At 42.0% G+C, this 17,384-nt stretch overlaps 1 protein-coding gene across 2 annotated transcripts in view; it reads right to left on the reverse strand.

Moving 5' to 3' along the window:
- The window catches only part of LOC118156369 (1-acylglycerol-3-phosphate O-acyltransferase Pnpla3-like), a 28,009-nt gene extending 21,207 nt beyond the window's left edge, over nucleotides 1–6,802 (reverse strand). The window contains exon 1 of one of the 2 annotated variants that reach the window (XM_035310415.1): nucleotides 6,706–6,802. In XM_035310415.1, the coding sequence (XP_035166306.1) occupies nucleotides 6,706–6,796 (91 nt within the window). In that variant the 5' untranslated portion in view covers nucleotides 6,797–6,802. Of the gene's footprint in view, nucleotides 1–2,354; nucleotides 2,647–6,705 lie in introns of those variants that run through there. The other variant, XM_035310407.1, reaches the window with a different exon arrangement.
- Between the last annotated feature and the right edge of the window lie 10,582 nt (nucleotides 6,803–17,384).

Raw genomic sequence — 17,384 nt, forward strand, 5'->3', positions numbered from 1 at the left:
GCTTCTCCAGGCCATACTTTGTGGATATTGCCTGATAAGCAAGTCAGCTTGGAAGAAGGGGAGGGAGGAAGGTCAAAATAACAGGTTAAACCTGAGTGACACACTACAAGGTAATTCAAAAATCTGTTCAGAACTTGCATATTTTAAGTTATGTTGCTTCTTTCTGGAATAGATAGGATTCAACTTATCAAGCTAACCATGAACACTGCACTGAAAAGAACTTTGCTTTTGAGTTCAGATTTATTTTTGAAAATACTATCTTTCTACAAAGCTTTTTTTTTTCCTCTCGAGTAGAAACACCTCAGCCTTTCTTAGCACACTAAACCTATGCTTAAAAGAGTACACACAAAAAAACCTGAGCCAATAGATTTAGAATGGATTACCACCTCACCACAAAAATACTGGATGTCCAAAGACATCTATGAAGAAGATCTAAGACAAGTGCACCTCAACAGTTCCAGTATGGATCAGCCCAAAATGCATATCATCCTCAGAAGAACAACCACCTCTGAGCTCCTACCTCCATCTTCCGCCAAATTCAATGAACGAAGCTTCTCCCTCGGTCTGGAGCAGTACAATTCTGTTTTCTTTATTTAATGTCTGTTCACAGTAAGTCAAACTTGAAATCCTACAGACTCTAAGTTTTCAACAGGTAATAAAAAGAAATCCCTTTAGTCAAAACTTCTGGCTACAAAGCTCCAAGAGGTAAAAAATGTGAATCAAGTTTAGTCAAAAACCCTCTTTAGAGCTACACATGCACACTTGTGGTTTTATGTGTGAAGACAAGCATAGTAATTCAGGCCTGGGTCTAGTCAAGTCTTGAACACCTCCAAGGATCGAAATACCACAGTTTCTCTGTGCACCTATTCCAGTATTTTGTCACCATAGTGGAATTTTTATTCTCCTCTGATCTAATCAGAATTTCCTGTTTTCCCACTGTGTCTGCTGCCTCTCATTTCTTCCACCAGGCATCTCCAAGAAGAGCCTGGCTCTGTCTTCCCTCAGGGAAATGCAACTGTGAAAATATGTGGGACTTGGAACCATAAGCGCAGAAATAAATACTGCATGTTGTATCAATTAACACAAAATTAACAACTAAAAAGATGCAGAGTTAACATCTGAATTCCTGCTAATAACCCAAATATTTTTGAATATGGCAGTTTTTGAATTGTCTTGTAACATTCCCAAGTGACTTAAAAAAACGTTTCCAGAAGAAATACACTTGTCCATAAAATATAATACTTTGGGCAGAGGTGACAAACACACTAGTTAATCTAGTGTTTATAGCAAAGCAAAAATTCCACTTGGCATATAAGAAAGATGTTGGAATTACAACTCTTAATTATTAAAATACTAAAAACATTTAAAGCTGTTAATATCACATTGTCAGGTACACAATATTTTTTTGTGTGCTTCAGAACACTTCTTATATTTATAGCAGCTTACAAGTCTTCTTGAATCATTTATAATATCTTAAAACTTAGCACTGGATATGTATTAAAACTAAAAAAGCTACTGTGGATAAACATGGCTTGTTTTAAAAGCCAGCACGAGGCTCATAACAATTTATGCATGCTGTGCTAGTACCTTCAAGTAAATTTAAATTAAAATGTTTAATACAAGTTTATTGCTAAAGCTCTGAAGAAGTTAAGCATTAGTGGCTGAGCAGCAGGGACAAGCATTTCACAGCACAAGTCCCTCACAGATACAGAGAACTTCTTTACATTTTAGTGATAAGCTCAGAAGTTTAAAGACACCACCAAACTCCAAATTCAACATAAGTGATTTTCCTCTGAGCAAGATGAAACGTGAACTTAAAAAGTCTCCTAGTTCTAAACCCCTTATGGCTCCTGTGAACAAGAACTATCAGTTTTGCATCCCAAGCCTTTATTCTGTGGATCTCTGGTTTAAAAGGAAAATAATTTTCAGATGTTTCATACACCTTTTAAAATGCACTTTAGGCACTACCCAACAAGCTTGATATTTTCCACGCATCAGGCTGCTTTAACGTCTAGCACATCTAATTTACTAAATAAACATCAATTTGTGTTCTCGTCAGCCCCAAATAGGTCGAAGGTATGCGGTTTTTCTTCCCGCCGGATAACAAGTGCTTATTTCCCGAGAGAGACTACAGCTGCAAACTGGCATTTGTTACCACGGAATATCTGCTATCACACAACACCACCAACTCAGCCACTTCAGTCACAATTAAAATCAATTAAAACCAGCCAGTCCATCCATCCCCCCACCCCTCCCCCTCCCCGCACTACACGGTTCGCACAGACCCGAGGAAGAGAAGGAAGGGGTCCGGCCGGTCCGTCTTCCCTCCCCCCCATAGCCCCACCGCCCCGCACCCAGCGAGCCGCCTCCGACCAGCACGGCGCCGGCCAGCGCCCCGGCCGAGGCGCCGTAGATGTGACGTGCGTCGCGAATGACGTGTGGGGCGTGCTCCTGCAGGCAGGTGGCCGCGCCGATGTGGTAGACGCCCAGGAAGCCGCAGCCGGCGAACGACACGCTCCAGCCGCGCTCGCGGTCCAGCATGGCCACCAGCAGCTGGCCGTTATGCCGCCGCCGCTCCAGCCACCGCGGCAGCCGTTGGCCGGCTCGGTACGCGAGTGAGGGGCTATCCTTCGGCTCCCCGCGCGGCCCCGCCCAGCCCCCCCGGCCAGCCAATGGCGTTCTGTCGCTCGCCGCCTCTCCATGGCGCAGCAGCGACCCAGCCAACCCCGGGGAGGATGCAGATGAAGCCTCACCCCCACCCCGTGCCCCCGTCCCCCCTCCGGCTTTGAGGCGGGGCCCGGCTGAGGGGATGACGGGCTAAATAATAAAGGATGGACCTATAGTTTCCTTTCGGCACCGAGTGGCTAAGGTGGCATGTCCCAACGGCGTTTTAGGGACAGAAACACGGGCAGAGGAGGTAAATATCACTCCCAGCCCAAATAACCAGCGTCGTCTGATGCAGCTTGTGAGGTCCCCGGTGGGCTGAGCGACCAACCGCAGGAGCCAGGTATAGAGGGGCCTCTGAAAGTACCTTCTGTGCTGCTTCTGTGTGTGCCTTCAGGTGCCTGAGTGCTACCAGAAAGCCTGGAACATGCTGTCAGCTTGACGGGCCATCAGTGATTAACAGAGACCCATAGCACCATCTAGGCTGGATACATCCAACCATCCACACATCCAACCATGTCCCATCGCTAACCCACCTCCCTCCCCATCGGGTCACCTGCGACTGCCTGTACAGAACTGCTTAATGCCGCGCTACATCACCACATCTAGCCTAACAGCAAGCAGGCCTGTTGACCAACACGCGCTATGGAAGAGCTGTCTCACGGCCACAAAACACCCCTATGAAGAGGTGTCAGCCAGCCCTGACTCCGGTCTGTACCACTGTAGCAATGCCACTGTGTCAGCTCTGTTGACCACCTTCCCTGCTAGCCTAGATACTTCTGTGGAGTAGGCCATTGCAGGCCAGAGAGGTGCACAGAAACATTTAGAAAACGAGTGCTCTGGAAGTCTCAAAAGCCCCTGACTGCTTCCAGGCAGGATTTATCTCCCTGCAGAAAGGCACTGGTTTCCTCTACTAGTTTAAGAGGAACTGGTAGTTACATGTTACAACTCTCCACAAATCACAGAGTTCCCTAGGTCTGGACTATGAGAAAAACGGAACAACATATCTGAAATCTTTCAGGATTTAATTGCTTTGGCCAGGGCTAATGAAACCTTCTTTAGCTATCTGCATGCACCATCATATCCTAACAACAGAATTCAAAAACATCTTGAAAGAGACATAGAGGAGCTCACACCTCCAAAATACACCTAGGAGAGAGGTTGTGTTGTGCAATTTTTTATTTGCAAGGCACGCTGCCGGAGAGAGAGCAGGGAATTGAGCTCTTTTTCAGTCTGAGTGGGCCTGAAGCCAATGCTGAAAACTTACTAGGTAGTTCTACCAGCAAGATCCTGAATAATCCTTGGACAAAACACACACTATCTGGAGAAACTCTGGATTTTGTCTGAATGAACACCACAAGCACTGGGTCACATCTTCAGTTTTCCTGTCTCTAACTTAGCTCTTCAGCCACCTACATTTATTTGCGGCATGCATCTTCATCCATTCCTCACCTTACCATTTCAATAGGCAGAGCAGAGTGTCCTAATCCCAAATATATCTGTCACTGAGGCATTTCTCTTAATTTAGGGAAGAAGGTGTGAGACTGAACCCATTTCAGCTCACAGGGAAAGAGAGAGCTGTAAATAAAGAGGGAGCCACATCCCATAGTTCATGAGTCCTATTTCAATTAAAATACAGTGAGCACTTTTTTTTTTTCTTTTCTTTTCTTCCTTCCATTTTCTTCTAAAAGGCCAGCTCCCCTGTATTTTGTATTCTGTCCATGTGTGTGTATTTACTCAGAGCTTATGTACAGGAGAGTACCATTTCTTAATCCATACTTTTGGAAGAGAGGCACAGAGGTGCTCAGAGAGGAACAGTTCTGTCCAACTGCAGAAATACATAAAATCACAGAATGGCTCAGGTTGGAAGGAACCTTAAAGATCATCTAGTTCCAAACCCCCTGCCATGGGCTGGAATACCACCCACTAGATCAGGTTGCCCAGGGCTTCATTCAACCTGGTCTTGAACACTTCCAGGAATGAGGCATCCACAACCTCTCTGGGCAACCTGTTTCATTAATTAGATATGGAGAGACAGTTAAATGGTCAGGGATTTTCAAAGGATTATCACATCATTAGTTTTTTCATGACTAATCTGTTTTGCAGGCTGAGATCAACTCAATTTAAAAAATAATTTTAGTCCTAACCTGTCACTAGAAAGCTGTTCCTGAACCTAATTTCTTTAATAGGTGGGAGGAGTCTTTGCATTTCTACCATAAAATGATACGCAGCCAGTTTGTAACCATCTACTTTTTCACTGTCCTTTGACTTTAGTAACTCCTTTCTTTCACTGGCAATGCTTGGAGCGATGAACCTTATTCTCAGCCAGCCCTCATGCATGACACTCAGGTAGCTGGGTTCCTCCGTCCCTCTGTCACCAGAAAGGCACTACAAATGTGCCCTGATCAGTCCATTAACCAGTCCTTCAGATGGGGTATCACTAGAGCCTTACAGCCTTTGCTAGGGAAGCTGAATCACTAATTCTGATTAGTTATAGTCATATTATGATCAGCTGATAAATTCAGGTCCTTCCTCATCTTTGCTTATTTTTTTTTTAATTCAGTTCCCGTGTACACAACACCAATTTTTCTCTCTACACTGTACTCCTCTTCCTGCATATGCTTATTGTTTTTCAGTACCAGTTTTTATCTCTGGTTGCTCCATAACAGATCTTACAACTTCTCCACTACATCATCTCCAGCTTAGTACATAGTTTTTAATGCAAAATATCACCAGAGGTACACAGACATGATGACTGCTAGTTCCCTTGCCTGGAAAACCAGCTGTTTCATCAAAAGCATAGATTAGTTTGACACAGTGAGCCTTTGGCTAATCACTTGTCTGTCTCACCTCCCTTTTATCTCCAGGCCTATACAGATAACTGTCCTTCCTCTCAAACCCTATTCTAATTCTTTTTGTTGTTGTTGTTTTTCACATTTTTAGTTTACTCATTTAATTCCAAGTACAAGTTTATCCATCCTGCACCACACAGTTGTTTAGAATAAAAATCCTCAAGCTAGCTCTAAAAACTGGGCCATCCAAGAAAGATGATGCAACCCATCACAAGCACTACCAACTAACCCTACTGTGGTTGTACAATATGTGGTTTCAAAATTGTCTCATTTATCTCATATATCACTACATACACTGCACTGCAATCAGTGTTGCAGACATCCTAAATCCTTTGCTGAATCTGCTCCATAATAATTTCCCAGTAAATACAGGGAAATAAAGTAAAGCCTCAAGCAAGTTAACAGAAATTTAGTGAAGTCTGATGGGGATACAATCTACCAGGAAAACTGCATGCAGGTTAAACATCTGTAAACAGATGTTTAAACAGATGTGTTAAACATCTGTAAACATCTGTAAACAAATCTGTCAGCCCAGCCCAGTCAAGGGGCTGGGCATAGAAATTCAACAGGTATGCCATCTGTCCATCATTTAGCTTCTTCCTTAATCCTTTCCATGTAGCTACAATACTAATTATGATTTAGGTGTGCCATTTTCCTAAGATACTGATTAAATATATTGGAAAAGAACAGAGAAAAGCAATAGTGCATTTGTAAAGTGCTTTTAACTCCTTAGAAGAAAGATACCATTTAAGTATTAAGTTTAATGAAGGCATATAATTTATAGGTAAAGGAACCACATAGGACTGAACACAAATAGGAGGCAACAAAGGAGCATTACTGGACAGGTGACAAGTGATCAGGTCTGAGACCTTGGAGGAGAAAGAGTATGAGCCCTGGTGTCTTTGTTATTCAGGTGACTCCTTTTTATGCACCCTTGAATATGCTCATTTACCAGAGGAATAATTTAAATCTTTTACAGATGAATTTTACTTCTTTCTTATAGTCTTCCTGTGTTTTCTGGGCATACCCTACGGGAATACCTACTACATTGGTGGCCAGAGGACTGAAACCTTGACTGTTAAAAATGCATGAGGAACCACAGGGTAAGTGTTGAATTACCACATGAGGAACCACAGGAGAGTGTTGAATTACAAAGGGAGGTGAATTGAGGACAAATACTAATCATAACTTGGACAAGGAATCCCATTACATTCCTCGTGCCAAGGCTCCACATGCACACCGTGCTGCTCTCTTCCCTGACTTCTGCCACAGGGCTGCATTTCTGGGGAGCAAGGATAGAGAACATTATTTAAACTTTCCTGAGTATAGCTTTTTACAGTTCATCATCTGTTTGCAGCACCACCTGAAATACCCTCTACTCTATATTAGCTTTTGCAGAGAATTTGCTCTTGGCAAAAATATCATGCTTGGTCCATAACTGGCTTCCAGTTCTTTCTAAAACAGTAGTATCAATGAGCAAAGACACAGGCAGTTTGTGTGGTTATTTTTTTTTTCTGTTCACATGTCATAGCATGGCTCATTAAGCTTGCAGACATCTCAGGTTAACTACTCTCAGGTTTCATTGGCAAGAGATAGAAAGTAGGTCATTTTAGTGGAAGATACTGACCTGCTTTTCCCTTGGGCCTTTCCTTTGGGAAAGATTTTGGGTTTGGGTAATGTTTAATGTTTTTGTAATTATGTTCCTAAGCTATTATGGCAGGGAGTAGTAAAACTGTACAAATTAAGGGGTATGTTCTCAAAAACTGTGCTGTACGCAGCTAACACAGACGCTGGTAGTTTGAGCAATTTCAGTGCAGCTTCTAAACTTCACAGGATAATCCTAATGCATGCTTTGAACTAAAGCTAAGAGGCCTGTTCTGATTTTCAGTTGACGGTGGACTGAGCCTCAAAACAGACAGGAGATTCTTAGATCTGGGTGTACCCTATGTTTTAAAAATGCTATCTGTTGAAATGCTGAATTCTACTGCCAACCTTCACTTAAAGCAATGTGGGAAGGGGAAATGAAGCAAACCAAATTCTGAAAAGATAATACACAGTATTTGCTAAGTAACAAAACATTCAGCATGTTTGGCTTTGACCATCTTGTTTGTTAGAAGGTCTCTGTGAAGAACAGAACAGGTTTTAAGTGGGGTGCAAGGGACATGGACTCCATCATGCACGCTGCATCACTGTGCTGCTAGCAGGAGTCTAGTTAATCCACAGCACATGCAACCCATTTACTGATAATCAAGAGGTGGCTATAATCAAAGGTAGAACTATCCACTGCATGCTAAAGAAATTAAAACAGTGACTGAACTATGTGACTATAGAGTCTTGCTTTGTCAATTTATTTCTAAAAGTCAATAGAAATTCTCCTGCACATAGCATATTTTCATATTTAGAGGGTGGCTGGAAACCAATGTAACTGGTTCTGGTAGAAGAAAATGAAATTTCCTATCTTGAATTCCTTGGTGCAACCTGTGGTTTTCATTCTCAAAGTTAAATCTTGAGGGTAACAATTTGCTTCTCAGGTCTGTTACCACAGCTGTTGCCTTTACTCTTCATAACTATTGCACAGAATAAATAGCTTAAACTATTTCACATTAACAAGGTCAAATTTTAAGTCAACTATATTTTCACAGCATTTTTGTTTCACAACTTTGTGGCCTGATTTGTATGTGGCAATACTTTATTGCCAAAGATCCCTTGGTGCTTTATATATCTTACAAATGAGATACAGCAATGACCATGCCCATTGCTAATTTGCAACCTTAGCTCTTCTGATTAGTTATTTTTAAAGTACTTGGAATTGTTTAAAGACAGGATGCTAGGAAAAAAAAAAAAAAAAAAAAAAAAAAAGAGGGAGAGAGAGAGAGAATGACTAACAAACTCTGAGGAAAATTCAGAGAGCCACCAGAGTTAGATTTTTCAAATCTTATCTTGTAGAGAAAGAGTTACTTTTTCTGTTTGTGGTGGGACTATTAGAATGTATTGTTTTCTCTTTGTCTGTTTCTACATTAACTATATATATTATTTAATGGCGATTTTGGATATAACTATGTATGGTAACTGCTTTGTGGCAAATAATGTGCCCTAAAGACCTAACATCTTATCATTAAAAGGCCTAATAATCAGCACCTTACAACAACTGAGAGACACTCAAAGCTTCCCTCTGTGGTCTTGACCTAAGAGAAGTCTTCAAACTTGCTATTGCTCTGAAGACCAGATATTTGTCTTCCCAACTCCAAGACCAGTAATATTCAGAGAATTGTTCTAGAGATAGATATGTAGATAATGAACTGTTTCTTTAGCAGAAAACTTCCTCAGAATTATGATACATTTTGAATCTTTACTGATGGTTGTTTTGTTGTGCTGCAAGACAAGATTGAAGATTATTCTATATAGAAACAGGTCACAGAAACAGTTGGTCCTTCATTCAGTACCACTGAGAGGTGGAAAGAGAAAACTGTGGAATTAACATTTGTAATAAAATGAAATTATTGCTTGTTTACACAATAGCAACTAGTAGATTCTTTAAACACCAGAGATTTGAAAAATTCTGTATTTCTTGCAGTTAGAGAAAGAAGCTGATACCAAACAGTTGTACCTTGCAGATGGCTAAACCAAACCACAGACTGGATAAGAGCTATGTAATGCCAACACAGCAGGAGCAGGGACTTCAGGTGCCACAGAAGATTGCCCAAAGGAGTTCAGATGGTCTTAGTCTTTCAAAGCAAAGACTGCTAGTGAGCTTTTGGGTAGTAATAACAACCTGATCAGTCACTGCCCTTTGCTGTGCTCACATGAGCATCTGTACACAGTGGAGTGGCTGGAAGAATTAATCTTCCAAGAAATAACTCTTTCCTCTGGGGTGTTTCTCAACCTAAACTATGCTCCTTCTCAACAGCTAAACCCATGGCCTCACTGTGGACAAGCTTCTTCGCTGTTTTTGTAAAATGGGTGACCTGGAGAAAAGGGGCCATGCCAAGAACCCCAGAAGGAAGGAGCATTCACCACTCAACAGGGAAAGGAAGTTGAGGCTGGGGGTAGCTTAGGTGGATGCGATGTATGCTATGCTGCACAGTGTTTAGGGACCCTTCTGTTCAAAACAACAATGTTGAAGGCTCGGGGTCTTAACTTATCTTTGTGTTATGGAGAAGTCGGACAACTACTCTGTGTGCATCGTGACCACTCACACTAATTTAATACTGCAGCTTGGAGGCTTCTATTTCTCCTAAAAATGGGGATAAAAAGCAAAGACTCAGTGGGTCTGCCTTTTCCCAAAAGGTCTTGGAGGACTCTGTTACTGACATAAGTTGCAGAGCTGGAAGTTTGGACCAAATAGTGGAGAATACTGCTAGAAGAAAGTGGCTGAAACCATCACAGTTGGCTACAGCTTCATCTGTGGGCCAACAAGCTGTTACAGGAATGATCTTCAGTGACCTTCCTCTGCCTGGACCTCTGTTTTAATCTCTGAATTAGTGTGAGGAGGATGATGGGGAAGGCTCATCTCCCTGCAGCTATGCTTTAACAGGAATATAGACCTTTTTGTTTACAGAGGAAAGATGTTATTCAAGTTCATCAAGGAAGGCATCTAAGCTATGCATGTCTCACTGGCTTAAAGTAAACATCCGCCCTCAACATTCTCCTGTCAGGTATTTCAGGCAGTTAACTGTGCAGGGGCCTGGCTATTATAAAGCCCATTTTGAAGAATTCACAATTCCTCAAAATTCTTGCTGCATAGGAAATTTAGGCTTAGCTTTAACTCGGTGCTGTAAATGTATGCCCCGGGCATCAAGCATTTCAAGTTAGCTGTTGAAACAGCAAATAGAACACCCATCTCCCTTTGCAGGTCTAATTATTTCAATTTTCATCTAGCTGGCACTAGATAATAGCTAATTGTTTAGCTGTTCAACAGGTAAATCATATGCACAGAATAAAGTGGGAACCTATTATGCTCCCAGCTTCCCAGGAATCCTATGGAAGTTCACTACCAGCAAAAGTTTTACTCTAGACTTCCAATGTTGCTGGTTGTTTGAGTGCCATTCTAAATCAACAACTCCTTATCTTTTTGTATTGCCAGGTCCAGATCTTCCATTGCTGCAAACCAACACACTCACACTTCAGATCTACTGGTAAACTTGCATTTAGTTTTAGAAATTGGCCAACTTCTCTGCTAGAGTAACACCTTTACTTTCAGTGCTTCCCCCTTGCTTCAGTGATGCTTTTCGGTGACAAAAAATAGCATAAAATTTGTGCCAGAAAGACAAAATGTTCTATACCCATAAAATAGGATGGCAATGATGAACTGAAAAGAGACTTATCACCTACATGGTACGCCTGCTAGAACCTCAGCTGGGGATCAGGGTAACTAGAAAAAAAAAAAAAAAAAAAAAAAAAAAAAAGCTGCATCTAGTTATGTTATAGTTTGCAGTGAGGAAGGAGCTGTGATGCTGAACAAACATGCTGTCCTGGGTGGTGAATGACAGCATGGGGACTACTGCCATTCAAATATGTCCAGTGAAAGGGACCCTAGCTCCACTTTCCCTCAGAGAAAACAGCAAAAAGAAACAAAGGGGAGAGAGAAAGAACATACGTGGTCACATCAGTTCTCTCCTACATGTACAAGGCTGAAGAGCTGCCCAATGTTCCTAGTCCATGATTAGTGTGCTTGACCGATGTAGCCCCTTATCAATTTTGAAACAGCTGTGTGAGAAGGTATTTCTAATGGTACTCAAGCTCACTCTAATTCTATAATAAATCAAGTCAGTGAACGTCTTTCCTTTGACTAGAGACCCTGGAACACATCCATTAAGTAGAGGCATAGGGCTTTGGAGGATTAAAGCCTGGCTTTCATATGACAAAAATGTAGGATGTGATGGTGAAGAAGCAGTTAAACAACTCTCTAGACAAAGCGAGCATTTGTCAGGACTTGCCACTTCTCCTACTGTTGTGCAACAGTCTTGTAAGTAACACAGCTTAACAAATTAATGAAGGATTTCAGAGCATGTGTAAGATTACAACTGAAAGATGGGCTTTTCCTAGCCGTTAGTGTTTGTAATCAAAATGTAAGTAGGGTTACATTTTTGGCTAAAGACAATTTGCATAAGCTATGGTAAGAGCTTATATCATATGGGAAACTTCTATTGGCCTCCACAGGAACAGACTGAAGGCCTCATTTAACACACCGGGAAGGCCAAAGCTATCTAGATTAGAGCCCATCCCAAGATACTTCAGCTAAAATACAAACATCTCATTTAACTGCTAACTGAATCATTTTGAAACTAATTCCTGTAACTGATCCAGGAGCTTGACTTTGTATATGCAGAGTTCAGTTTAGAGATTTTTCTTAAAAGGTCAGTACTGCCTGCCACAGATATTATTGTTGCTGTTGCTCAAGAAAAAAAAGGCATGCATATTCCCATTTTATATTTGCTATTTTTTTACTTCTAATGCAGTTATTTCAGTCCTAAATTCATACTGCACAGTTCATTGACTAGCGTTAAGTCAATCTCCCGTAGTAATACACCTTTTCAGATTTTCAGATTTTACTTTGGTAAGCATATATGTTCAGAATTTGTCACTAGAACAATAGACTCATACATCAAAGTTTTGGCTAAATTCTTGAAAACTAATACGGAAGATTTTTCAAGCAAGCAGTGTCAATTCATACAATGATGCTCTATTTTTTATAGCTGATGTTCTAAATTTATTTAAATGAAGATCTGATGCTACACTGAAGTATTTGTTGTAGTTCAATATAAAACTTTCCCTAGCATGTTTTTCACTCTTGACTTGATACTCATATATGATAAAACCTATTCTCGTATCACCAAAAGAAAAGCTGAAAAATAACAACAGAATGAATGCATACCCTCATGGCTATTTCACACTCATTTTTAATGATTTTACAGCTTATTTTTTCTGAGATAGTCTAGTATTGTTTGCATTCTTTTTTGCAAACACAATTTGCATGTGTTTGCATTCTGATTCAGAATTTAAACCCAGATTATTTTTTTCTTTACAATGCAGAAAAAATGGCTATTTGGAAATACGTCAGTGTGAAAATGCAAGTGTTTCCTTTGAATAAGCAGTTTTGGTAATGTTAAACTGTATGAAGAGTAATATGCAACTAAAACCAAATGAAATATTTTACCCTACTGGAAGTGAATTGGTTGTTGAAGTTAAATGTAAGTGTAGAAGCACTTTTTTGTTCTTTTCCCACTGAATACTGCTGAAATTGTCACATTCCTGTGATTAACTATTATTTCCATGAAGCTGGGTTTCTGAAAGATACTATGTTGTGTGTTATTTAGTTGAAACTGATATAAATTGATTATGTTTAACGACTCATACTTTTGCTTTTGATCTTCACTTGTGCTGGTAGACAAGAACAGTAGCAATTAGCTCAGAGCCACATTCAGCAAGTCATGGCCTTTACTCAACTTCAGCTGTTCTTTTCTCACTAAAAGGGGCCATTGGCATCTTTGGACAACAACAGTTTTCGTAATAGAAATATGTGAATGTATTCCAGAATGTATGGGTAGTTGTTTATCACCACTTCACTGACACTTTTATAATGGTTCATTGTCCATTTTCTCAGAATTGCACAAGCCCCTCATGTAGAAGGTCACCCCATGCTCATGGACTTTCCTCACCTTTTCATCCTTGTAAAATTTCTTATTCTGGGTAGCCGGGCCCAAAGAGTAATGGTGAATGGAGTTAAATCCAGTTGGCGGCTGGTCACTAGCGGAGTCCCCCAGGGCTCAGTACTAGGGCCAGTTCTCTTTATCGATGATCTGGATGAGGGGATTGAGTGCACCCTCAGTAAGTTTGCAGACAACACCAAGTTAGATGCATGTGTTGATCTGCATGAGGGTAGGAAGGCTCTGCAGGAGGATCTGGATAGGCTAGACCGATGGGCTGAGGCCAACTGTATGAAGTTCAACAAGGCCAAGTGCCAGGTCCTGCACGTGGGGCACAACAACCCCAAGCAGTGCTACAGGCTGGGAGATGAGTGGTTAGAAAGCTGCCTGGCAGAGAAGGAGCTGGGAGTTTTGGTTGATAGTCAGCTGAATATGAGCCAGCAGTGTGCTCAGGTGGCCACGAAGGCCAAGAGCATCCTGGCTTGTATAAGAAACAGCGTGGCCAGCAGGGGTAGGGAAGTGATTGTCCCCCTCTACTCGGCTCTGGTGAGGTCGCACCTCGAGTACTGTGTTCAGTTTTGGGCCCCTCACTACAAGAAGGACATTGAAGTGCTTGAGTGAGTCCAGAGAAGGGCAACTAAGCTGGTGAGGGGTCTGAAGAACAAGTCTTACGAGGAGCGGCTGAGGGAGCTGGGATTGTTCAGCCTGGAGAAGAGGAGGTCCAGGGGCGACCTTATCGCACTCTATAGATACCTTAAAGGAGGCTGTAGCAAGGTGGGGGTTGGTCTATTCTCCCACATGCCTGGTGACAGGAAGAGGGGCAATGGGCTAAAGTTGTGCCAGGGGAGGTTTAGGTTGGATATTATGAAGAACTTATTTACTGAAAGGGTTGTTAGATATTGGAATAGGCTGCCCAGGGAAGTGGTTGAGTCACCATCCCTGGAGGTCTTTAAAAGATGTTTAGATGTAGAGCTTAGTGATACGGTTTAGTGTAGTACTTGTTAGTGTTAGGTCAGAGGTTGGATTAGGTGATCTTGGAGGTCTCTTCCAACCTAGATGATTCTGTGATTCTGTGAAGTAATTATGTAGCTTATGGCAGGTGTTCCTTTGGACCAGGAGTACTGACATCTTTCCCAGCTCTGCTCTACTGCAAGACCAAGGACTCTCAGCTTCCTGCCACTTCCGTATTTTGTCCCTTTGCCCCTCACCTTCCAATCTGTGTTCCTTCCTCTTCTGCTTCCATGTTCACATGCTCCCCAGTCTCCTTTCCTCCTCCTGCCTCTCCTCTGCCACTTCTCTGATCCCATGCTTACCCAGTTCAGCCATGTAAGCTCAGAACAACAAGAGTGAATAGCTTTCTGTTTTAAGAAGGTAAATTGGCTTTGCAAGAACTGGACAAACAGGGAGTCTTTTCCCCTTCTTGTCAGGAGCCAACTGGTTGATTGGCTCAGTCTAACACAGAGACTGGGGCCAGTGCAGTGAGGCTAGGGATGCTGATGCACTTACAGTGATCTCATCTTGTGAGCTGTGGAGAGCCCCTCCTTCCCTCCCTTGGGTGTGAGGGGCAAAAGGGACAGCACAGTGACAGCACAGTGCCAACCAAATCTGGTCAGTGGGTCAGATATGAGAAGTGACTGACATTTACTTCCTCTGCCCTCCTTCTCTCCCCCCAAAAAATGCCATTGAAAACAGACTGCTGTTGTATCTGACTTCAGTTCTTTCAGAAGCCTTTTGTTGTTGTTTCTATTTCTGCCATGACAAAAGAGTTGTGAAAAAATAAGATTTGTGGATTTTTTTATTTGTTTGTTTTGGTCTATCCCTCCCTTGCACCCTCAAATCCATTGCTTAACCCAGGAACACGCAGGTGCAGCCCTATGCACTTCCAATGCCTGTAATAGTGCAGTGGACCACCCTGTGTAAAATTTAAGTCTTAAGTTATATACAACACAGTAATTTTCATTGTCTTCTCGGTATATGGAAAAGAATCTAAGGCATGAGAATGCACAGAATCTCTTCCCTCCCATAATCCATTCCTGTTTACTAATCTAGGTCACTGTTTCTCCCCCACCCCTCCCCAGCTTCCCATCTGCCAAATCTGGACTTAGTAAAGGGAATTTGACTGTGGAGCGATAGATGTGTCAGTTAGGTTGTGAAACAGTTCTTAGCTGTTAGATTTAGAGAAACTCCTATCTTAAACTTTACTCCATTAATAGGACTGGTCCTGACTTGTCACATCAGGAATGGATTATACTACTCATGGAATGGATTATACTACTCCAGATACAGAAGTAAAGACAACAACCTTTCTCTAACCAAATAATACTACAGCATTGATTTGGTCAACACAAGAACAAGGTGTTTGGTTCAGTCACTATCAAAAGCAAAGAATGCAGCTTAGTCTCACCAAAGCGAAACTCTGAATAAGAAAATTCCCTGTTTCTATCCACATTTTGAGGCAGGGCTGTATCTGTCTGCTACCCGTTGACTTCCCACTCAGCCCTCCAGATGTGCACACAGCTAGGCACACTGCAGTCCCAAACCCCTAAAACCTAGAGGTGAACTGTGCTTCTCTTTTAAACCAAAGATAAACCCAGAGTAATACAGTCCTGCTAGATTAACCCTTTCTTTGCCACTTCTAAAAGGTGTAACATATCTCATTGCACACTAAATGAAGATAATACTGATTATTCCCAAGAAAAACCACAAGGTCACAGGAAGCTTGTAAACACAACACATGCCAGGAAGAGGATTCAATCTCCTACAGCAAATCCTTACATTTCCACTCCCCACCCCCAGCACTGCAGCATTTTTTTTCCTGCCACAGCAAAAACGTTTCAACATTTCTGGATATTCCATGGAAAGGGGGACCCAATTCTAGACTAGGGCAGAAGAAACACCACTACTTTTCTTTCCCTTAGACACACAGCAATACAACTGAAGATTAAATGGGAGATGAGGGGGAAGAAAGAATACAGGTAGTTGGGATAAGCAATCTTATCTTTAGATGCCCTTCTCTAATCTCATTTGTTGCCAAGATCAACATAAGTACAAGTTCTGCATATTCAGAAAACAAAAACACTCTTGGTAGCTTTCATCTTTATCTTGCCTTAAATTTGCCAAGCAAAACTAGAAGCTTTACATGATTTCATGGGTTCATTTCAAAGTTCAGTTAGATAATCATGATTATGTGCATAAAGTTTCAGTCTAATATCAGGGTAAGCCCTTGATGTCTGCTTACATTTTTTTCAACTTTTTGTGAGTACTGAGAATATTGCTCTGTGTTCCAAGCATAGAAACTTGGTCCCAAACAGCAAGATGCAGCATCCAAAAACACCAAGATTCACTTGGGATTAGCTGCCACAGAGATTAATACAATTCATCTCACTTCACGCCTGTTGGCTGTTACTGGGCAGCTAATTCACTTTTGGCAAATCTCCCTGACCACAGCTATACAGGCAGACAGGAGACCACACTGCACCCTACAGCAAGTGTTTTCATATCCAGAGCTGTATAAACATCTATCTAATGTTTGCATTTCCCATCAACTAGTTACCGAGGTTGAGGTATGTTTGGTTACACAATAACATTCTAAGAAGCAATAACTGAAGTTGAGGTTCCAGTTTCTAGTTGCTATCCCAACGTAAGAGGTTATTTCTTGAAGAGGCACTTGAGACCTGTGTGCTCTGAAGTCAGAAAGTTAAGGCACACTGGTGCGTGTAAGAAGTAAGAAGGCTAGCTTAGGGGCATATTTATCTAGGCAAAGCTACACAAGGGACAGGATGAAGGTCAGAGAGCAAGGCAGAGAAGGTCAGACTGGAAACAAATATGGGTCTTGGGTGCCCTGTGTTTTGAAGACACTTGGCTCTGCCCTCTAGGCTCATGAAGCCTGCCCTGCTGTAGCCAGCCAGGCTGACACCTCATGACTTCAGACAGTGGAACAAACTGCAGCACCTGCTCGAGGCTCATCAGCTGCTCTTCTGGTGACTCATTACAGTGACTGCTGGCAGAGAAGGTGACACCAGCTGGGCTACTGTTACTAGGTATGCATTCTTGCAGGCATTAGGACTGCTAATACTTGTACTTCTGCCTGTCCTTGAACACCCCTTTTTCCTTGACTTTGTAGGGAGCAGACTGTTTGCTCTGTTGCTCTAACATGAGGCAGCCCTCCAGCCTTCCTCTAGCACACACTAAAGTTCAGTCCCTGTTAATGTAGCCAAAAGGC

This window comes from Oxyura jamaicensis, chromosome 1 (assembly GCF_011077185.1).
Source record: "Oxyura jamaicensis isolate SHBP4307 breed ruddy duck chromosome 1, BPBGC_Ojam_1.0, whole genome shotgun sequence".
Lineage (NCBI taxonomy): Eukaryota > Metazoa > Chordata > Aves > Anseriformes > Anatidae > Oxyura > Oxyura jamaicensis.